Source organism: Sorex araneus, chromosome 9 (assembly GCF_027595985.1).
Source record: "Sorex araneus isolate mSorAra2 chromosome 9, mSorAra2.pri, whole genome shotgun sequence".
Taxonomy (NCBI): domain Eukaryota; kingdom Metazoa; phylum Chordata; class Mammalia; order Eulipotyphla; family Soricidae; genus Sorex; species Sorex araneus.
In genome coordinates, this window is record NC_073310.1 from 25610863 (window position 1) to 25635343 (window position 24481).

General features: G+C 36.0%; 1 protein-coding gene across 1 annotated transcript in view; it reads right to left on the reverse strand.

Moving 5' to 3' along the window:
• RYR2 (ryanodine receptor 2) overlaps positions 1-24481 on the reverse strand; it is a 762156-nt gene that overhangs the window by 108309 nt on the left and 629366 nt on the right. Inside the window, exons 67-74 of the mRNA XM_055147039.1 lie at positions 24125-24445; positions 19954-20194; positions 19433-19520; positions 17008-17100; positions 15606-15776; positions 13441-13500; positions 5619-5753; positions 320-432 (exon numbers count right to left, since the gene is read on the reverse strand). Of these exons, the coding sequence (XP_055003014.1) occupies positions 320-432; positions 5619-5753; positions 13441-13500; positions 15606-15776; positions 17008-17100; positions 19433-19520; positions 19954-20194; positions 24125-24445 (1222 nt within the window). The remainder of the gene's footprint in view (positions 1-319; positions 433-5618; positions 5754-13440; positions 13501-15605; positions 15777-17007; positions 17101-19432; positions 19521-19953; positions 20195-24124; positions 24446-24481) is intronic.

The following is a 24481-nucleotide window of genomic DNA, read 5'->3' on the forward strand; positions in this document are numbered from 1 at the left end:
ACACTAGCAGCTTAGTCTGCTGTATCTTGAAGAGAAGATTGAAAGGCCCATCAAATTTATTTCTATTCTCAGGGCCAGAGAGACAGTACAGCAGTGGGTAAGGTGCTTTCCTTGCATGCACCTCACATTAATGTTTTTCTCCGGTTGTTAATAAATCACAAAAAGAATGAATAAGTAACACTTGCTGTGACCAGCTCAGGTTCAAACATTGTGTAGACTTTAACCCAATAATCTGAAAAACTCTGGCCGTGTGTGAGGCAAATACCCTATCCACTGTGCTATTGCTCCAGTCCTAATTATTAAAAAATAAATACCTCACCTTGGCAGGTTATATAAAGGAGCCATTCGGAAGCAGGCTACCACCGCCCTTTTCCTCTGCTTAGACAGCAGTTTGTGCCAGACCGCCTTTTTAGATCTCTGAGGATGTTCCACCTGAGGGAGAAAGAGAAAAAAAAAAAAACCCTATAAAGCCCAAACTGTCATTGAAACGTGGCAATAAACAGCTCTACCTTCTTTTAGTAAAAACTTTTGAAATTCCAGTGTCCTAAATTTGAAATTGTTTTAAATGTTACATATGTTCCTTAGTTAGTAGGAACTGAGTATTTTTCCAATTGTGTGTATTTTCAAAATGATGTCATCTGTGAAATCAGAACATATAAAAACATTCTCAGATAAGTATTACATCCTCATAATTTAGTTTTAGTTTACAAAATTACTAAACTCTAGCTTATGTGTAAAAAGTTTTAGTTTACAAAATTACTAAACTTTAGCTTATGTGTAAATAAATTTTTAGCTAATTTATGATGCACTGTGGATAGACAGTTGAAGAAAATTCTACTGTTTCTTAATATCATATAGATGACAAGTCTTCATTAACGCACTACTAGGATTGAGTGGAAAAAATCTAAATTTGCAGAAATGTTAAAATATGTAATAATTGTTAGAAAAGAATAAGTAAGAATTTAGAAGTTTAGAAGTAAATTTCTAAAGAATTCTAAAGAGAATTTAGAAGTAAATGATGCAAGCAAGTTATTTATTTAGCAAATGGTGTTTAGACATCCAAAAGGAAAAAAAGATTTTAATATTAGAGAGGAAATATTTTCAACATGTAATTCCAAACTAATTAGTAATCACTAGGCAATTAAACACTGTACTTCCCAGACCATATCTCCGGTATATATATGTAGATTTCTGGAAGAAAATAAAATGGTATATTAGCTAAAAACATAAAATAAATTTATTATTCTTTGTAGTAAAGGGCAATAATATGAAGATAATATGTCTATAAAATACCTTTAAAATAGCTAGACCACAGAAGCTTAAGTTTTAATAAACAATTTAGACTATTTGAAAGCACTATTTCTGCAATCTCTCCCCTCTATCAAATCATTAAATACCTTTTTGGTAATTGTTCACTTTAATTTTCTTAATAATTGCATGAAGTGAAGTGAAATACTGTGAGAATAATTGCTGATGAAGATAGAATAAAAGGTAATTTTTTCCTACTAGACCTAACACACTTGAACATAAAACTATACTTTATGAAACCCCAAACAGAAAATAGTAGCTTTTTTAGAAATTAGCTATTCTGATCAGCATGAGTAATAAACACCAAACCTTTAAAAAAGGATAGAGACATTGAAGATACAGTAGTGAACATGGCAGGAAAGCCTTCACCATTATAAAAACATCAATATCTAGAGTCTTTTATTACACAAGACAATAAATAGGGGCTAACACTGAAACAAAGTCAGTATGCTAGAAATATGAAAACCAAGATATCTCATATAATTATCTGAGTATCTATTTCTGTTTCCACACTCTCTACTAAAGTATAAACTACTTGAGTGATAAGGTTGAATTCTCAGCCCCTCTAAGGTTCAATGTTGCCATTTGGGAGTGTACCCAATAAACGCTTAGTAAAATGAATGACTACTTAGTAAAACTGCTTAATAAAAGTATTATTTTGTCAATGACACAACTCATCATGTTTTCATATATTTATGAACAATTAATACAATTAAAGATAATCAGATTTCAATAAAACATTTAGTTATTTAAAATCTAGTCAAATCCAGGTGTGCATGAGAAAACTAGCAAGAATTACAGAATTTGACCCTGGTGCTGGGATTGGTGTCAAAATATTCTATACCTAAGACCCTAAGATCAGTAACTTTTAAATCACAGTTCTTTAATTAAAAAACAAAAAACAAACTGATTGCAGAGAATACTGCCATAAAAAAGTTATTTGAAAGTCATTTATTTAATATTCATAACAACTATTTTTGAAAATGATTAGACATCACTTAAAATTCCATAACAACAAAACTTGTCATCTACCAATTGATGATTATTTCCATATATTTAATATTTTGTAAAACTATTACAAAGAGGCACTCGTTGCAGTTGCATGGCCGAAAGCGTGGCTACTGCGGCTACAGCAGTGGCCCCAGCGGCTGGGGCAAGAGCAATGGTGGTCTTGTGGGGTAGTTGCAGAACTGCATGCCAGGGTGGCCATGCATACACCCTGCACGGCTACCGTGTACTGCACCTGGGACCGCCTCAGACATGAAGCACTACCCGTGGGAGCATTACTGTAGGTGAAAAGGAGCAGTGATGGTAACTAGACAAACCAAAATCACCGCCATGCCTCCAGTTGCACCCCACTGCCTCCGAGTGCAGCCTCACGCAGAAACTGATGTCTTGAAAGAATCAGGCATGTGGGTTTTGTGACTGAAATCTCCAGTCGGGAGGAGCTTTTCTGAGTCAGGAGGTGCTTCCTTCCCGGTACTTTGAGAAGCCCCAGCGGTCATGCCCACCCCACAAAGCCACCACCCAGTTATAAACTTAACTGCAGATATCCCACCTCCTTAAAAATTCTGGACATTCTGGAGTGTGCAGCCACGACATCTCGATCTCTACAAACTAATAAATCAGGACTAGCACACAAGATTGGAAGGGATGGAATGGAGAAGGCAACCCAGCTTGGTTAACGAAACACAAACAGACAGCTTAACCTGTAACAATATCTTAATCTCTCATGCAAGGATTTAATGTCTCCATGGTGAGATAGAACAATTTACACTATTTTTTCTTCTAAGTAAATATTTTTGATCATTCTGTTGACAAAATTATTGAGAACTAGCAACATAACATAACTTATTGAGGGCTGGCTATGGAGGCAAGCTTAAAGGGAGGTTGGGAACATTGGACACAAGGGAAGGTGTAATGGTGGTGGGATGGTGTTGGAATACTGAATGCCTGTAACAAATTATCATGAACAACTTTGTAAACCACAGTGTTTATATTAAGTGTAGGGGAAAACATTACATATGTAGGCTTTTTTGACTCCGTGTAAATTCAAAAAAATATTAATATATGATTGCTGTAACAGTTTTGTTAAAATCAGGGGCTGGAGTGATAGCACAGCGGGGAGGGCATTTGCCTTGCATGCGGCCAACCCGGGTTCGATTCCCAACATCCCATATGGTCCCCAGAGCACAACCAGGGGTAGTTCCTGAGTGCATGAGCCAGGAGTAACCCCTGTGCATTGCCGGTTGTGATCCAAAAAGGGCTGGAGCCATAGCACAGGAGGTAGGGCATTTGCATTGCTGACCCGGGTTCGATTCCTCCGCCCCTCTCGGAGAGCCTGGCCAGTTACCGAGAGTTTCTCGCCCACATGACAGAGCCTGGCAAGCTACCCGTGGTGTATTCGGTATGCCAAAAACAGTAACAAGAAATCTCACAATAGAGATGTTACTGGTGCCCACTTGAGCAAATCAATGAGCAATGGGATGACAGTGATATAGTGATCATTTCCCTTAAGACCCAAAAAGAGAAAAAAAAAAAGGTGAGATGATTATTACCCTACTGAGATCAATTATAAATAAAATTTAAGGTAACATAGTTTAGATTCAAGAGTTGAAAATTTATATTTGTAAATAAGCATAGATATTTCATGAATTGTATTAAATTGTTTTAAAATTTTTACTTACGTAGGTCAAAATCATATAGTAGTCACAAATTGACTCTTACTAATTTAGTTTCTGATCACCATATTTATCATTTCGTGAAGTTTTGTTGAAACAAGACATATAAAATAAATTTGTCATGTGCCTAAGGGGGCAGGCTGGAATTGGAAGGAAAATTGGGGATATTGATGAAGGGAAGGTCACACTGATGGTGTTAGATTGCTAATTGCTTGAAACAACCATATTATGGAAAACTTTGTAAATCACTTTGTAAATAAAAATTAATTTTAACAAAGCTATTACAGAAATATTTAGGAAACGATTCAGTTGTAAAACCTGTATTATATTATTGATTGTGTTACATACATAAATATAAGTCTTTGATAATATTGAAGTTAAATGTGATTGGGCATGATGACAGTTGCATGGCATTAGAGAAATTTTTTGTTGTTGATGTTTTTTTTTTTCTTTTTGGGTCACACCCGGCGATGCACAGGGTTTACTCCTGGCTCAAACACTCAGGAATTATTCCTGGCAGTTCTCAGGAATATGGGATATGGATGCTGGGAATTGAAGCCGGGTCAGCCACACATAAGGCAGATCCCCTACCCGCTGTGCTATCGTTCCAGCTCTAAAAAAAATATTTTTTAGGAAACTTGAGTAATGGGGGAGTGGGATAGCATCAGATAAAAACAAAAAAATAGAAATCGTAGAATTGTTTAATTATTAATATACTAATGTGTTCCACAAAATATTTAGGTGACTTATTTCTTGAGATGATATATGGTACTCTTTTTCATGGCAATCAGTGCAAAATAACCAACTATAAAGTAGAGATGTCTTGTCATAAAGACTCAATGATAGTTTACAGTGTTGAGTTCATCCATATTCTCTTCTCCAGTGTTATAATTCTGACTGGACCACATACTAAATAGAGATAATGCTTCTGTACTGCAGATAGTTTGCCTAAGTTAGAAGACTTCTAATATGAAAATATAACCCCAGTACTCATAATGCTTCAATTATTATTAGTTTGGATATTCCTGAGCAAAGAAATTAAATAAGAAAATCAATTTTACTGTTTAAAATAGGATACAACTAAAATTATTTAAGGACAGTATTCTCACATGACTTTAATCCCAATGCATTGAATTTTTCTAAATGTAATTGATTGCTACTTCAGAGAAAGAACTCTATTATTCTAAAAGTTAACCTAATAAGAGAAAATCTTAAGCAAGTGAGAAAAAAATTCTAATATTAAAACAGTGAGCAAACATGTGTTGAAGAGTAATAAAAATAACACAAAAATAAAATATTTGAAATGGTCTATAATTCCTGAACATTTTGTGATACTTATTTAAAATAAATTATTCAATACTGCTAATTTGGATAGATATAGAAAAAATTTAATTACAATAAAAGCATTGGTGTACCAAAAGACTCAATCTTTCTCTTGTTACAAACATTATATACTTGGAAACTGTGTTATTTAGATGTCAGGGATTTACAAGTTAAATATCCTTTACATATCCTATACTGAACCTAGATAGTTTTAAGCTCATAGTTAATAAATTAATACACACAGTACTTTTAAATATATTTTTGTATGATTAAAGTGAATATGGTTGAATGAACATAAAACCGAACCTGTTCAAGATGAAAAAGCACATTTGCTATATCCAATACTCTCTCTATTGTCTTTTCAGGATCTGAAGTATCTTCAGTTCTATTTGGTAAATCTTTGTAAAGAGCCATTTGCCATCTAATAGCAGGATCTTCCAACTGCAAAAAAAAAAAAAAAAGGAAAGGCAATGCTTTAAAAAAAGATTTAATGTAGCAGGAGATCTTCTAGAATAGATCTTTAAGAATTCATTAAGCTTTCCACCGAATGAACTCACTATGCATACTCATGAAATTTGTTCACTAGTGGGTAAAGATAGACATTAAACAAGTATCTGTAATTATGATGAGGATGAGGGATACTAAAAGCAAAATTAAAAGTTTAACCTAGTCTGGGGCTAAGGAGATGCACAGGGACCAGAGGCACATGTTTTGCATGCTCAGGACCCCACTTTAATACCAGGCACCAGTAACTAAACTGGCTAAATAGCCCCAGGAATGACCCTGGGGTCCCTGAACACTGCTTTGGAGGCTGTCAACAAAGAAAGAGAGAGAAGGAGAGAAAGAGAGAGAGAGAGAGAGACAGAGAGAGAGAGAGAGAGAGAGAGAGAGAGAGAGAGAGAGAGAGAGGAGAGGACATAGACAGAGAGACAGAGACAGAGACTGAGAAGCTTAATTTCATTTGATAATTGGTTGTTGAAGAAAAATGCCCTTAAATAAGTGAAGTTTCAATTAGGCTTTAAGGTTGAATTGGAGGTAGAGAAAAGAAATAGACAATGCTATCTTTTTGTGTTTTTGTTCTTTAATCAACAAACACTAAAAGATTTAAATACTTACTTAGACAACAATATAGAATTATATACATTGATAAACAGAATGGCAGTACAAAAGAACTTATTCTTACTGAAATAAAGGTGTCAATTAATAGCAATCAATTATGAATATCAAATCATACTAAAGGAAACCACACACCATGTTATGATAATGCAACATTTTCAACGTGAAAGATTATACTTAATTTTGTGTGAATTTAAGAAAGATTACTATAAATCTGGAGCACTGGAGCACTGTCATCCCATTGCTCATCAATTTGCTTGAGCAGACACAACTATAAATCACCTACACAAATATAGGCATCTTTGCATAAGAAAGTGAACTGGGTGTTGTTTGTCACTCATGCATCCATTCAGTTTTGATCCCTGGCATCCCATACGGTCCCCTGAGCCCTGCCAGGAGTGAGCCTTGAGTGCAGAGCTAGGAATATCCCTGAGCACTTCCAGGTGTGGCCCCCAAACAAAACAAACTAAAAGAACACATTCGTCCAAATAAATAATACAGAATACCTACATGAATAAAAATAGAAATCAATTCTGTTATCCCATTCCTCTTATTTAAAATATCTATAAAATTGAGTATTATAAACATAACAAAACATAAGTAAAAATAATTTATGACCCTGTAATTTCTAGCTGGAAAAGTATACTTTGATGATTTTTTAGTTCAGACTTGAAGAATCACTCTCTACCACTGAGTCACATCTCCAAACCCAAAGTACTGCTTGAAATGGAGATGTCAAAAATTAGTTTCCTCTATAGGCAAACATAGACTTTATACACTGAGTGATTTGTAAACACTATTTGTCCTTTGTTATTATTTTTCATTTGAGGACTATGTTTATCTCTGCTAGACTCAGTATGAATTTTTGACAAAACAAGTCAAGTTTTTATTATTGTCAATAAGCTATTAATTTCCCTGTCTCCAGGATTACTAGTCATTCAATTTCATAATACTCAAGGAGTTAAGAACAAAAGACAATTTGTAAGCCTATATATCTCTATAATATATATGCCTAACTCCTACAGAGAAAAAAAAACACATAGAATGAAATGTCAAAAATAAAAACAATGTAAAATCTTCACCTATACTTCATCTAGAAGTGAAATATTTATTTTAAATGTCTTTCATTTTCAGCTCAACTTTTTCTTCCCAACCCCAACATAGGACATAAATTTACCAGAGTATTGAAGTTCTGAAACCTCTAGAATATAATGAAGAATTAAATTTTTATTCAAGATATAACTTTATTTTACCAGCTCCTTAAATACATAATTTTCTTTATCTTTCTTTATTTATGTACCTACTAGCCATCTGCATGCATTTTGGGGGGAAGTGTCTATTCATATCTTCTCCATACTTTTTTAAAATGGATTTGTTGGATTTTTTTTTTTGTAAGCAGCTCTGTGTTTCATATAATCTTGGAAATTAGTTCTTTATCTTATGTTTTGTGTGTATTCATTTCCTCCCATTCAGTAGGATATCTTTATTTCAATATGAGTTTCTTTTTCCATGCAGAACCTTTTTAAGATTATGGAGTCCCATCTCTATATAAATATTTTAATCGTTGTCTCTGGAGCTAAATTATTTAAATATACTGATTAGGTTCACATCCTGGAGCATTTCACTTCTCTATTTTTCAATGTGTATTTTGGATTCTAGTCTAACCTCCAGATCTTTAATTTACTTTTAAGTTACTTTTGTGAATGGTGTGAAATACAGTTTCAGTTTCATTATTTTTATATGTGGTCACTAAACATGTGGTTTCCCCAGCACCATTTGTTGAAGAGGCTTCCCTAATTCCACTTCAAAGTAGTCAGATTTTTGTCATATTTTAACTGTCCATAGATCTGATGGTTTAATTTTGGGCTCTTAATTTGGTTCTTTTGGTCTGAAAGTCCATCTTTGTTCCATAGCATAGTACAATTTATTACTATATAGCATAGTACAATTTAAAGATGGAACTGAAAAATCTCCTATCTCTTTTTTCTCAGGATTGCTTTTGTATATTTCAGGTCATTTAAGGTTTTATACAATTAGTAGAATTTGTTCTAAGTCACTGAAGAATGTCATCAGAATTTTGATGGAGATTTACTGAGTAATCTTAGTGCTTTGGTAAAATGGTGATTTTGTCAATGTTAATTCTTATAATCCATGAACATGAAATATTTTACCAATTCCTGGAGTCCTCTTCAATTTTATTAGTAATGATATAATTTTGTTGTGCAGGACTTCCAGATCCTTTGTGAAATTGATTTCAAGGTATTTGATGTTTCTAGACACTATAGTGAATAATATTGCTGTTTTTTCTTCTAGTTCATTATTTGCATACAGAAATGCAAAAATAGAGGGTGGACTGATAGTACAGTGGGTAGGGCAATTGCTTTGCGTGCAGCCAACCCTGGTTCGACAGCATCCCAAATGGTCCCTTGTGCACTGCCCATTGCCATGAATAATTCCTGGTGCAGAGCCAGGAGTAATTCCTGAGAATCACTGGATGTGACCTCCAATCACAATCACAATCACAATATCCCGTTAATCACCGATTTCTCAGGTGGGCTCAGTAACATCTCATTTCGTCCTTTCCCTGAGATCTTAGGAGTCTATTTCGACTTTGCCCTCCTAACGATGTTGCACTGGGGGCTCTTCAGGGTCAGGGGAATGAGATCCAGCTTGTTACTGGATTTTGCATATCAATACACCATGGGAAGCTTGCAAGGCTGTCCCATGGGGGCAGGAAACTCTCAGAAGCTTGCCAGTTCCTCCCAGAGGGAGAAGTAGACTACAAGATATCGCTTTTGAGAGCTTGCTTTTAAGTCTCTGGATGTTGACCATTGATGGGATTACACACACCTGGGTTCCTCTGCTGGTACCTTCATGCATGAGGCCTGTCCGAACGTGTAGAGAGGAACCTCCAGCATGGCTGCAGCTAGGTTCCGGTGGTCTTCGGCCGCCGAGAGCTCTGCTTGGGGTGGGGAGGGAAGCTGGAGCCCATCCCCTCCAAGGGGCCCCAGGGAAGACAGCCAGGCGTGCGGGCAAGAGACTGTCTTGTGACCCCAAGATGTGGATGTGACCCCAAAATCAAAATATTAAATAATTCAAAAGAAATACAAAATATTTTGTTTGTATTTTGTAGCTTGTTACTTTGTTATGCTTATTTGTTAGTTCTAAGACATTCTGATGCTATATTTAAGGTTGTATACGTATATTATCATGTCATCCGTAAAAGGAGATACCTTAGCTTTTTTATTCAGTTTGAATCACTCTCTTTACCTTGCTGGATTTCTGGTTCAAGGATACCACACCAGTTTGAATAAAAGTGGGGAAAGTTGAAATTCTTGCCTTTTGCTGAAAATTTAATGCTTCCAGGATTTTTTTGCCATTGAATATAGTGTTGACTGTAGGTTTGTTGTAGGTATAACTTTAGAAATCTTAAAAATTCTACCATGAGTGGAGACTGAATCTTGTGAAAAAATTTTTATGCACCTGTTAACATGATCTTAGCTTTTTATTCTCTTTTGTTGATATGATACATTATATTAATCAATTTCTGTCTATTGAACCATTCTTGCAACCTTGGAGTGAATACCACTTGATCTCAGTGCATGAGACTTTTGATACACTGTTGGCATTAGTTTGCTAAGGCTTTGTTAAGGATCTTTATATCAGTATTCATTATGATATCAGTAATTTATTTTTGAGCAACATCACTATCTAATTTGAATTATGATAATGTTGGCATCATAGGAGGTGTTAGGAAGAATTCCTGTTACTTATTTGGAGCAATTTGAGAAGAATAGGTAGTAGGTCTTCTTTGAATACTTCATAGAATTCAACAAAGAATATCTGTACAAAGACTTTTTGTCCTTGGGATATTTATTTTTAGTTATTTTTTCAATTTCCTTTCCCATGATTGGTTTGTTCAGGTTTCTGATTCCTGATTCCTCCTGATTCAATTATGAGAAATTTATGATTCTAAGAATTCATTAATTTCTTTTAGGTTTTCCAGCTGAGTGGAATAAATTTATTCTTAGTCACCTATTATAATAGGTTATTATAGGTTATAATAGGCTTTTATATTTTTGATGTGGAATAATTTCTCCCATTTCACCTATGATAGAATTTGTTTGAATATTTTCTCTCTTCTTTTTTGTGAGTCTAGCTTGTTAATTTTTTAAATTCTTTCCAAAAAAGCTCTTGGTTTTCTTGATCATTTGTATTATTTTCTTGATGTTATAAATGTCCTTAGTTGATGATTTTCTGAGAATGTTTGTCTCCCTTCAATTCCAAGTGATAACCCTACTGTGTTGGAGTTTCTTTATATTTAAACCTTGTATAAGCCATCCCATTCCCTTCTTTTTTATAGAGTCTCATTAGAAAAATCTGCTGTGATTATTATGTCTTTTCCCATGTATATGAGTTTTATTTCTCTCTTGCTGCTTGAAGAATTCTGTCTGTCTTTGGTTCTTGTTATTCTAAATACAATATATCTTACTGTTTTGTTTCAGTTTGATTGGATTGGCACTTTTTGGGTTTCTTGGATTAGTGTTTCTACTCCCTTTCAATTAGGGAAGTTACCAACAATTAATTCTTCAACTAATTTTACTTCCCTTCTCCCTCTTTCTTCTGCTCCTGGTATTTCAATGATTATGAGTTATTTTTCTCATATATTCTCTCATTTATTGTTCTTCCTTTTTCTATTGCCTCCCTTTTTCCTGGTGGATCTGTACACCACATATCTGAGTTTACTGATTTTACCTTCAGCTTTATCTATTTTGCTACTGACACTGGCTACAGTATTCTTTATTTATTACTTACTATAGTTTGGGTGAAATCTTTAAAATAATATTGACTTATTTTGATGGACATAGTGACCTCACCTCTAAACAACTTAAAGGCCTAAGACCCTTGAATGACAATGACAAAAGTGTCCTTTTCTTATCACCATTCTCATTCTTACCACCCATTTCCCCTGTTTTGTCCTTTATCTCTTTTGCTCTTATTTGATTGCATTCCTTTGTTTTATTAGTCTATCTTAAAGTTTATTGATTCTCTGTTTTAATGTAGATTTTAGATTATTGAGCACCAATGGGGTTGTTGTTCCAACATCTTCTCTGAGAAGATTAGAAAGACCTGACATAATTGGGAATTGCCTGAACTTTTGTCACCCTCTGTTAACCAGACAGAGTTCCTTAGCTTTAAATGTGTTCCCGATGCTTAGGATGCTTAATTTTCTGAAGGGTGTGACACTGGCCAGTCCTATTCCAGTATGTTCCTCACCAGTGGTGTGCTGTCAATTGCTTCCCAGGAACACATGTTTGCCTTGGGGCTCTGTCTCCTCCGGAATGGCCTAGTCTTGGCAAGATCCTTGGAGGCTGTGTGCAGGTCTGACCCCATGGTTTTGGAACTCATGCTCTGGGTCAGTTGGCCTGCTCTGGGTGTACACTGGGATGTGCCTGAAATTAGAAATATTTCTAATTGGCCCTGAGTTTGGTACTGGTGAGTTTGGTACTGGGACTCTGGATTTGGTACTGTGACTCTGGATTTGGTACTGGGGCTCTGGGTTTGGTACTGGGGTATGGGTTTGGTAATGGGGATCTCACACTGGGGTCTAGCTGAATGGTGCTGGACCCGGGAATGGCAACGGCCCTTGTAAACTTTTTTTTAATTTTTTTTAAAGGAATTGAGTATTTCCTGTCTCTACCCACTAGCGATGATTTCAGAGATATAAAATCTACTTCAATACCAAATAAATTCTCTGTTTGCAATTCAGTGGAGGTTTTTATAGATTATTTCAAATGTTCAAAATCATTTATACATGAAAAAAAATCATCCTCAATTAGGAATTAATCTCCTCCTCTGGAAAAATGTTACTAAATGTATGACTTGGTGCACATCAAGGTGCACAGAAAATTTGCTCTAAATAAATATTTTAGCATTGTGACTATTAGGAAGGCACAAGCCACATTACTATGCTACAAGGCAAAATAGTGAAAGAAAAAGAAATTGAATTAGGCTTTAAAAAGAGACATTTTAACATTTAGACTCCCATCTATTAAATATTGTTACCTCTTTTATCTTTTAAATATTTTTATAATAAAATAAAAATTTATTTAGAGAGGGGACCTTATAAAACGAAAAAAGAGTGAGTAAAAATAATGACCAGTTTGTCTTCTTATGTTAAATAATGGACTCTCCGAATAAATGGATAATTTATCTAGTACTATAAAAATATAAAAATATAAGCCCCTATAAGGCTACAAAACTACTTTAAGAAATTCTTTCATATACCAGAAAAATATATGTCCCATCTAGGTTTCTACTCCTGTTTCTCTTCTAAATATGCATTCAACTTCCCTGATAAATTAATTTCTTCCTAAAACAATAGCTTTCAGTACATCATCTATACTAATGACTCAATTGCATAGTTTTTGTGCACTACTACATGTAAAATTTAAAATTCTTTTACATCTGTCACCATGCACTAAGAGTCTTGTACTTTTTAATATGAAGGACATGTCCAACCTCTATTTTAATTGGCAATTTTCTGTTTTCACAAAGTTTTACAGTCTTTGACTATCTACCTTAAAAATTCAACATTTGATACGTCAAGAATGTTGCTGTCACTGTCATCCCATTGCTCATCAATTTGCTCGATGTTACCAGTAACATCTCCATTGCGAGACTGGTTGTTACTGCTTTTGGCATATCGAATACGCCATGGGTAGCTTGCCAGGCTATGCTGTGTGGGAAAGGTGCTCTTGGTAGCTTGCCGGGCTTTACGAGAGGGGCGGAGGAATCAAACCTGGGTCAGCCGCATGCAAGGCAAACGCCCTACCCGCTGTGCTATTGCTCCAGCCCACATCAAGAATATTTAATATAAAATTACCTATAACAAGAATACTACTGATTATTTTCTATATCTTAATTGATAAATAACATTATTTGTAGTACTGTGGCAAAGTAATTTTAAATTACAAGTACTAAATGTACTTGAGAATATGAATTGACTCACCTTGCCTTGTAAATGAATGTTGCTGCGGATTATATCTCGTACTTCATCCTCAGTGTCTTTCTGTCAAGAAATAAATATTAACTGAAAGAAGTCTGATAATACAGCAACTGTCACACCAAGAGATGTAAATCAAACCTCTTTGAAATGGTGCACATGTGAACAAGCACCATTACTGTTAATATGTGCCACTCACATGAAAAAATGCTCTGCATCGCTAATCATCAGGGAGATGCAAATCAAAATAACAATGAGATATCATTTTATACCACAAAGATTGGCATATATCATGAAGAACAAGAACAACCAGTGCTAGTGTGGATTCGGGGAGAAAGGGAATCTCCTTCACTGTTGATGGGAATGTCGATTGGTCCAACCTTTTTGCAGAACAAAATGGGCATTCCTCAAAAAGCTATAAATTGAGCTTCCATATGACCCAACAATAACACTTCTATCAATATACCTCAGCCTGCAAAAATACACAAGCAGAAATGACATATGCACTTGTATGTTCACTGAAGCACTGTTAACAATAGCCAGAATCTGGAAACAACTCAAGTGCCCAAGAACAGACAGTTGGTTAAAGAAATTTTGGTATATCTACACAATAGAATACTATGCAACTATTAGAACGAAGATAAAGTCATGAAATTTGCTTAAAAGTGGATGGACATGGGGAATATCATACTGAGTAAAATGAGTCAGAAAGAGAAGGACAGACATAGGATGACTGCACTCATTTGTGGAATATAAAATAACATAGTATGAGGCTAATACCCAAGGACAGTAGAGACAAGAGTCAAGAGGATTGCTCCATGGTTGGAAGGCTGCCTCATGAGCTGGGGGAGAAAGCAATTGGGATAGAACAGGATCCACTAAGTCAATGATGGTTGGAGGGATCGCTTGGGACGGGAGATGTGTGCTGAAAGTAGACAAAGGATCAAACATGATGGCCTCCAAGTATCTGTATTGCAAACCATAATGCCCCAAAGTAGCGAGAGTAAAAAGGAAAGTGCTTGCCAAAGAGGCAGGGGTTAGGGTGAGGTGGGGGTGATGGGAGGGATAATGGGAACACTGGTGGTGGAAAATGTACACTGGTGGAGGGATGGGTATTTGATCATTGTATGACTGAAACTCAATCATGAAAGCTTTGTAACTATCTTGAGGTGATTCAGTTTTTCAAAGAAGTCACACAGTGGGGAGAGGCGTTCTCATAACAAGTTTTGAGGGTTCTCACAATGATTTATTTCCCAGCCAAGCTCTGACTCACTAAAAAAACCAAAAATATAACTCCACAGTTAAGTGCAATAAGGCTCTTGGGAACTTCATTTTGCTTCACAACAAGACAGGGAACAGAAACATGTCCCCAGGGGTTCAGTCAAAAGTATGTCTCCAGAATCTCTGAAATAGCCTTAGCAATTATCGGAAATCACTGAATAGTTTTATTACTTAGTAACATCACCTATGATTGGGAATGACACAAAACATAACCTGAGGATTAGAGGGCAGAGAACAACTGAGAGATCTACACCTGTGCAGCCCTTGCTGCCCAATCTCTAGGCAATCTGCTCATCGTAGGGCATCAAACTCTGTGGGTAGAGGATCCCTCCACATGGGATCAGGGTGAAGACAATATGTCCTCCGATTTAGATAAGTATAAAACAGCAATCTCATTTTTGGTAGAATGAAGAGAAAAATAGGAACTATCTAGAATGCTTGAGAATTTAATTCTTCATGCTTGCAAACCAGAACAGCCAATGTAGAAGATACACGTTATCTAACCACAGTGTCGTGCATCATGCTTCTAACGTTGACCAAATCTCACTCTGGGAACTTGAAGATATCTCTGACCATTGGTCTTATATAATAGTTCAGATGAAATTAATTTTTTTGACTATCAGTGACTTCTTTATGTCTTCTCTATTTATATCTTAGATATTCCCAGAAGAATATTAATATAGTTTTGAATTGTTTAAAATAGTCATCGAAAAGATCGACAGTCATTGCATCTGAATCTGAGAAGCCTTCACAGAAAGACTATAGATTGCAACCTGTAATGCAAATAAAATACTGACATAAAGAAGGCAGTTAAAAGAGTCTGGACAGTTGAGACTCTGGACATAAAAATGATCATTATCACTGGTAAGAAAAATAAAAAACAACCTTACCATACTGAACCGCATTTTGGCAAGAGCAATGAGCTCCTGATCTCCGGGGGCACAAATGTTTAATCCAATGGGCAGCAAACGCTTCAAAGCTGCTACAATAAGAGAGGTCTGCATGGAATAGCGATCTCCTTTTCGCTTCATTTTCTTCCTTTCCTGATCAGAAACAGCTGCCTAATGAAAAAAGATTAAGTGTTAACAATCTGTGGCTATTTTTCTCACATACAGAATGACAAAATTTTTCTAACCTGCCGCGGTTTCAGCTCCCTTATTCCCTAGTTTCTATTTTATTTTTCTTTGGGGGCTACATGCAGTAAAGCTCGGGATTTACTCCTGCACTTAGGGATCACTCCTGAAGATGCCAGGGGAACCAAATGGGGTGCCAAGGATCAAACCCAGGTCTATGCATGCAGGGCATATAGCCTGCTTACCATATTATCTCTCTATACTCTCTAGTCCCTGTTTTTGAAAATTCAACTGTGGATCCTATTTCTCTTTCCCTCTAAGCCTCTTTTGTTAATGTTTGTTCTATAATCTCAAAGTTCTAAGTCATTACAATTCACTGATATGCATTTCTGTATAATTCTGAAAGGAAAAGAAGCACACTGCAATATTAGAAAAGCAGATGATATGTGAACTTTTATTGAAATTTCATTTACTTTGTATTTCAATGCTTAAGAGAAACATTAAGAATGAATTACTGAGTTTTATCTTGAGAAATACTTGCTTTGCCAAAAACACACAGGCATATATATATATATATATATATATATACATATATATGTACATATATATAGAGAGAGTGTTATAATAAAATTCATGTTTATAATAGATTGTTTCCCAAAGGCCTAAAGCTTCTCTGTTGGAAAGAAATCTACCATACCAATCAATGTTAACTAAACCTCTGGAATTATCTCTGGCTGCTATAGCTGGATGATCTATAAGGATTTGATAGCACAGTGGGTAGGACATTTGCCTTGCACATGGCCGACCTGGGGTCGATTCCTCCGTCTCTCTCAGAGAGCCCAGCAAGCTACTGAGAGTATCCTGCCCGCACGGCAGAGCCTGGCAAGCTACCCATGGCATATTTAATATGCCAAAAACAGTAACAACAAGTCTCACAATGGAAACATGGAGACGTTACTGGTGCCTGCTCGAGCAAATTGATGAGCAACTGGATGACAGTGCTACAGTGCTGCCCTCTTGCCACAAAGTTGCCTCAATTTTTCACTAAAGAGTCAGTATACCCAGATTCTGTACCTGCCTGCTTTACCACACCGAGTTAAAACATTCCTAAGCACTCTAACATGTGTATGTGAAGCCAGAGAACAGCATCTACTAATGCCAACCCATTAAAGTTACAGTCAGACATTTTAGAGAACGGTGAAACAAATCATTGCAATACCTTAGACATTTTTGACTTGGTGTCAGTAATGAGGAAAGACATATTATTGATCTCATTCTGTACCACGAAGTTCTGCTCTTCCCTCTTGAAATTCTAGGAAATTGCAAAGAAGATTTCAGTCAAAACCATATGGATAGGAAGTATGTATAATTAATTATTACCCATAATCCAGTGTTTCTATGAAGATAAAGTACTAATCTATAATTCATGGTGAAAATAAACAATTTCTGTTGAATACCCAGTGAGGGAGATTGGGTAGGGGCAAAACATCTGGGAACTAGATATAAATGTGTAAGTTTCAAAGATGGGAAAATTGAGGCTACAAAAGTTTAAATAACAATCTACAAATCCAAGAATAGCTACTTGATCTCTCATTCAATTGGTGAAAAGTATAGATGTTGCTTCTGAAACAAACATTTTCAAAGGGCATATATAATTATAATGGAAGTTCCATTTCTGTTTTTCTGATTATTTCTATTTTTCAAATAACATAAAATAATTATATTCACTTTTAACTTAGAAACATAAAAACAGGTAAACAAAGAGCAAACACAAAATTAAAGTGGAATTGAACAATTTTTAAAAAGAAGCTAATATATGCTATCCTCTTTCAGATGAAAAATCTCCAAATAAAACAATCTCATAATAGTATCTAAATAGGGTGATATTTGAAAACTATAAAAAAAGTGTGCAAGGATAGCAAAAAGTCTAAATCCTGAATATAATTTAGTTTATATTAACATTCTAGCTTTATTATTAAGAAGACTGTCGAGAAAGTTTCATCTTTAATATTAGGAGAATAGTCCATATGAGTCATATAAACATATATGAGTTTTTAACAACAGATGATTCAAAAGCACATAGTCATATTTTTATTATTGAAAGGTTCATTAAATATTCTAAAAAATACTAATTATTATAACCATGTTCAAAATTCTGCCTTTCATGTAAATTCAAGATTTTTTTTTTTTTTTGCTTGATGAAGCTCAAGACTTTCTGCTGTAAGAAAACATGTAGGTTTTTCTTCCTGGAATATGTATCTTGTTTGATTGTCTCCATATTTCTTTGCTTATTTCCACCCTGGAGAAGCAGAATTCTCTCAAACATGGACTTTTCTCTCCCTTTACCCTCAGATCTTTCTAAATGAATTTCATTTAAAAACACTCTTGTTTCACACACACACACACAAAATGGTAATTTTGATTTTCCTAGGTTCATTACTCCTGGACTCTAGATTTCAAAATTTTGTTTGGATGTATCCCAAATGATTTATGTATTTCAATGTATTTCATGTATTATTTCTGTGTAACTATATGCATTATGTATTTTTGTACTTGAGGCAAAAGTTTTATTGAAAGAAAGTTCTAAAGAAGTGGGGAGAAATAGAAAAAGAGAATGAGAAAATTCTTTCTGTTTTCTAATGTATATTTTCCTAGTGCGTGTTGCAATATACATCTTAGATTTAAGTTTGATAGTTTCCTCAGATAGTCAATAAATACTATTTTATATCCTGAATTAAGTGTGAATTTGTTTTAAAACATTGTTTTCAATTAATCTAAGCTATATAATAAAATTATCATATAATAAACAGATTACAAAATAAACTGGGTGGTGGGAGATATTTGAAAAAATAAAACTGAATCTTTTGTGTTCCTTTGTCAAAGTCCCATAGAATCATATTACAAAAATCCCAAACACTTAAAATAATTGGGACCAAATATTACTATTACCCATATTTTGCAAGTGATTAAAATAATTGCATTGTACATTCAAGTTTCAGTTATAGCTAACACCCCTTTCAGACAAAAATACATAGTCCTCTTTACAGCACATAAAGTAGTGAAAGTTCACTAAAGAGGTACTTAACAGAACTTATCAACAGAATATCTAGCAGGAGCTTTATCTTATTCTAAGCTGTTAGTGAAATCAGATTCATTTGGAGATAAATGTGTGAAAATGGAACAAATTTATAATAGTGCCTTTACAAGTAAAACATGTCAATCTTGAATTAGAAACATATGAGTTTAGCCCAGTGTTTATCAAACTGAGGCAGGAATATTTCCGATAGAAATATATTATGTAAGATATGGTATATTAGATAGAACAAAAATATCAATACAGAAAAAAATCCTGGATGATAACTATGGTACACATCTCTCTATATCCTTTCCCCCTGATATTTAGAAAAAAAATTAAAAATCAGTGATTTTTTAAAGGTAAACTAAAAATTAAAAAGAATATACCTTCATGCTCCAAACTTTCTAGGAGAAAGTTTTGTTTTGTTTTTTTCTCTCCTCAATGGTTAAATGCTATTTCTAGACAAGTTTGATAACCACTACTAATTAAGGGATTAGAAATCTGCAATAGGTTTAAAGCCTTGGACATAAATCAAATAATGACATTTATCATTTTTTTCCCTACTTACATGGGATTTGGACCAGTAGATAAATACTTCTGCCACCATCCGAAAAAGATCCTCTGCTTCTGGGTTTGGTTCCTTTAGCCACTTTGCCCTGGATCCATAATAAACAAAGAAGTTCCTTAGTTACTCCTTAAAGTTAATTTCCAAAAAAAAATCACCCTCCCAAAGTTAAATTTGAAACCAAGGAACCAAGGATGGACATGCTGACCAGAGTTGATACATGCTTTCAATCAATGTATAGGAGGTTTCATTTAAAAACGAAAACACCCAACATTAAAATTGCCAAACTTCTAACTTCCACATATGAAAATCTACTATAACACTTCTTCGGAATATAATTTCTGGTACAAAATTGTTAAGATCTCTGCGTAAAAATAAGCTTAGCAACAACACTGAGCAATAATCATGAATGGACTTGTTGCTAAGTTGACAGTGAGTAAATTGTTTTAGCAATTCAACTGGAATCTTCGTAGTCACAAGATTATGAATGAGTTAGAGAAATTCATCACTTTTGATCATTATACCTGTTATAGTCCACAAATCTAATTAAGAGAGGGTAGAAGGCATAGAGATCTCTGGCCAGTGTGGTAAACTCATCTAGAATAAGAAGTTCTGCCTCCGACATATCCCCTCTGGCCTCGGCTTTCAGATGGTCTTCTTCAGATACCACCATCGCTGCCTTTTTCTTGAGTTTTTCCATTAATGGCAAGAAATGAGTTTTCAAGAGTTGAGGTTTCACTTTGTTTATAATAGGCTGGGAAAATACTGTTTGAAGATAGGCATTAGTATTCTGCTCAGCATAAACAATCACTAAAATGAGGACAGATTGTAATTACATGTGAAGCATAATTTAAAATCTCTGCTCAGTACATGACTTCTTTTAGGATCCAGCCCTACTTTGTTCACTTGTCTAGTTCAAACTAAAATTATTACTGAATTGAATTTGAGGTGCCCCCACACTTTAAAAGAAAGACTGTCAAAAGTATATATCTATATGGGGCAAGGGAAGGTGTTTATTTACTTTGGAAATCAGCACTTTTACACAATAAAAATATCCAAATAGAAAAGTCCTTTTAGGAGAATTATGCAAATGAAATAATTCTATGAGATTGCATAGAGTTATCTCAGTGAAACTGCCTCATACTTCTCCTGATGGAAGTTAAGTTACATAAAACACTTTTCTTATATGTACTAACCAATATAGATGTTGGCAAGGGGCTCAAAATATTAGAATATTAATAATGATTTTTTTCTAAAATACAGTCCACATATATGCAACTTTTACAGAAAAAATATTTTAATAAATTTTAAGGGGGATAAGATAAATATCACTGTCACTGTCACCTTGTTGCTCATCAATTTGCTCGAGTGGGCACCAGTAACATCTCCAGTTTTGAGACTTGTTGTTACTGTTTTTTGCATATCTCATACGCCCCGGGTAGCTTGCCAGGCTCTACTGTGCGGGCAAGATACTCTCGGTAGCTTGCTGGGCTTTCCGAGAGGGGCGGAGGAATCGAACCCAGGTTGGCTGCGTGCAAGGCAAACGCCTTACTGCTGTTTTATCGCTGCAGCCCAAGATAGATATGAAAACATTTAAATCACCAGTAAGTAACCTACCCATTATGAACATACTGACATATTTAGAGTATTTGTCGAGAGATACCTCTTAACTACATAGTATACTGCATATCAACATTTATTCACCTATTCTTATTTGAAATTTTAAAAATGCCCTTTATTTGCATGCAGAGGCAGGTGTTTGGGTCACATCTGGTAGTGCTTAGTGCTTGCTCCTGGTTCTGTGTTCTAGAAACATCCCTGGCATTGCTGATGGGGAATATATGTGATGATGAGAATCAAACTGGGATTGGCTTTGTGCAAGGAAAGTGCCTTAAACCCTGCACTGTCTTTCAGGTCAAAACTCTTCTTTAAAAAATCTTCTTTATATTATAAGCATTTTTATTTTAGTTTCTGGGAAAGTTTTATTAAAGGGGCATAGTTTACAAAGTTACTGATAGTTGCATTTTAGGCACACAATAATTCAACACCAATCCCTCCTTCAGTGTCAACTTCCCTTCACCAGTGTTCCCAGATTCGCTCCCCGTCCCCAACCCCACTCCATCCCTGCCTTCCAACTTGACAGGCACATTACAAAGTTTCAATGGTTGCTGCTTAGATCTCAAGTCTTTGGTTTCTACTGAACCTGTGTTTTGGGTATATGCTCTACCCCTCGCTCATAGCTCTGGTATAGCTTAAGCCCTGATGTCTTTAACCCATTACTTCTTGTTCTCTTCCTCCCCACTCAATTTCTTTCCTTCTCTGTCTCCTCTCTAAACACTAAGTATCCCCCTTTTACTACAATACATCTCCTCAATCAGTATTGAATATTAGAAGCATTTTCTAAAGAATAACTGTAGCACTGTAGCACTATAGTCCCGCTATTCGTCGATTTGCTCGAGCAGGCACCAGTAACTTCTCCATTGTGAGACTTGTTACTGTTTTTGGCATATTGAATATGCCACAGGAAGCTTGTAAGGCTCTGCCGTGTTGGCAGGATACTCTCAATAGCTTGCCGGGCTCTCCGAGAGGGATGGAGGAACCGAACCTGGGTTGGTTGCATGCAAGGCAAATGCCCCACCTTCTGCGTTATCACTCCAGAATAACACCATACTAAAATCTTCATATTTAACTATGTTACAATCATCCTGTATGTGGTTGTGTACGCTCTTTTTAACCATACTTCAGTGGTTGGATATTTAAATAACTCCCAATATGCAATTAAATAGTGTGATGACAGATCAACTTAAATGTAAGTAGTTGGCTATATCCCTGATTATGCTTTTCAACACCTATGTAAAATAGATGCTAAACATGGGTGCTTCAAACTACAATTTTATTTTGTCTCTTCGACAGAATCATACTTTCTGACTGCTTGTTTACTGATTAATGTGAAATAAACTGTCAAAGCAAAAAAGAAAATGGAAAAGAAATTGTCAAACTAGGGCCAGAACGAAAGTAGTGGAAGATAATACCGGGCGCATTCAAGGCAAGGGAGGGAGTTTGCCTTGCACTTGGCTGACTTGGGTTCAATCCCTGGCTCTCCATATAGTCTTCCAAGTGTGCCAGGACCCCTGAGCACAGAGCCAGGAGTAAGCCCTGAGCATTGCCAGCTATAAAATAAACAAACAAACAAAAGCACAAACAATAAACATAGCCGGCCCAATTTTTTTTAAGTCAAACTAGGTAAATATTTACTTAAAAATGGTAATTAGGGAAAGAGATGGACACAGAATGATCTCTCTCATGTACAAGATATAAAGAAACATACTAAGAAAAGAAAAAAAATGTCCAAAGGAAATAGAAACAAAGGACATTTCCAGTAGGAAAGGTTGGGGCCCAGCCCGACTGTTAGAATGAGCCTGTGGAGACTGACCCGCAGGCGGGCAGAAATAGGCCCCATGAGAATGGGCGAGCCAGGACCCATGTACCCGGACTGGTCTGCATAGGGATAACATCTCTTCCTTTGACTGCCTTTTAGCTCTTAGAATAACATAGACGCAATCTCCCCTTTCTCACAGGTCCCTCGCCCAGCTCAGCTTTGGCATTCGGAAGTTCTCCCACATCCCCTTATCACTCCAGGTGTAAGAGGCTGGAGCTCCTGGTGCCAGGCTGCTTGGCCTTGCATTCCTCCTTGGAGGCTGCGACCTTTGGTGACAGAACAATGCAGCCTGGATGTCTTGGTGTCCCTCCTGGAACCCATTTTCCGTTAATGCTTTTTATTTTTTGTTCTGAGGGCATTAGATGTATGTACGTAGGATAATAAATAAAAGAGGCTGTGGGGCGCTTCTTCGCTGCTTTGCTGCTGAAAAAGAGCAAGGAACCTCTCCCACAAATCTCATTTCTCTCGTATCTCTTATCTCAGGGCCCCTGACCGAAAGAATATTCACACAACAGGAAACATATCACTGGGGGATTGGCGGGTGGCAGCAGGTTATATGAGGGAAAATGGTATGGGGAAAAACAAGCTTAAGAAATGGTGCAGGGCAGTGGTGAATTGGGAGGAGGAGGTCAGCACTGAAAGTGCTCAAGTATTATTCACGAAGTCCTATCTGCAACAATACTGTAAACCATAGTGCCAACAATTATTAAAAAGTGCTTATCAGAGGTAGGATGGGAGAGAAATAGTGGGCTTTGGTGGAGGGAAGTGGACACTGGTACAGGCTGGAACACGGTATGCCTGAAACAATGATGAATAACTCTGTAATGCATGGTGACTAACTGAAAAAAAAAATTAAAATGGTAACCAGGGACAAAAAGATAGCACATTTGGTTGGGTGCTTGTCTTACATGCTGCCATCCCAGTTTCCATTTTCAGCACAACATCTGGTGCTCGGAGCACCACTGGGAGTGATCCTTGAACACAGAGTCCGGAATAAGCCCTGAGCACAGTCAGGTGTAACCCCCAAATAAAACAAAACAAAAAGTGGTAACTTCACGTAATGTAACCCAATGCATAATATGCCAATTTTTTTTTAAAAAGAGCAGCATGACAGAAATAATATTTTTCGCACAGAAGAATATGCTCATAAGTCAGAGTGAAGTGCCAGTCAATAGCAAAATGTAGTCTTCTGTGGATTGCAAATCTCTTCAGAAGTGAGACAACAGTAGTCGGCACATGTGCTCCCAATTTCTTACCTGCCAACCTCTTCATCCAGGCTCCCTCATCGATCCCCAAGTTATTATATATGATTTTCAATATATTCCCCAGAAGTGTGTTCATGTGCTCTGAGCTCAAAGCGGTACAGCACATTTCTGCCCTTTCCAGATTGTTTTCGGGGCCGTGCTCCCACCACCGAGACATGTAGCTACACAACATGGGTAGTATCACTTCCATTACATGTGGCATCTGAGTGTAGCGAATGCCAGATTCTGCCAAGTCCACAATTTCTTCCATAAGTTTCTCCAAAGACGGTATATTTGGACAAACATCTTCCACATTTGCTGGCAAATTGAGAGCTGGGGAAACATGTCGGAAAAAGATCTGTGTTCAGT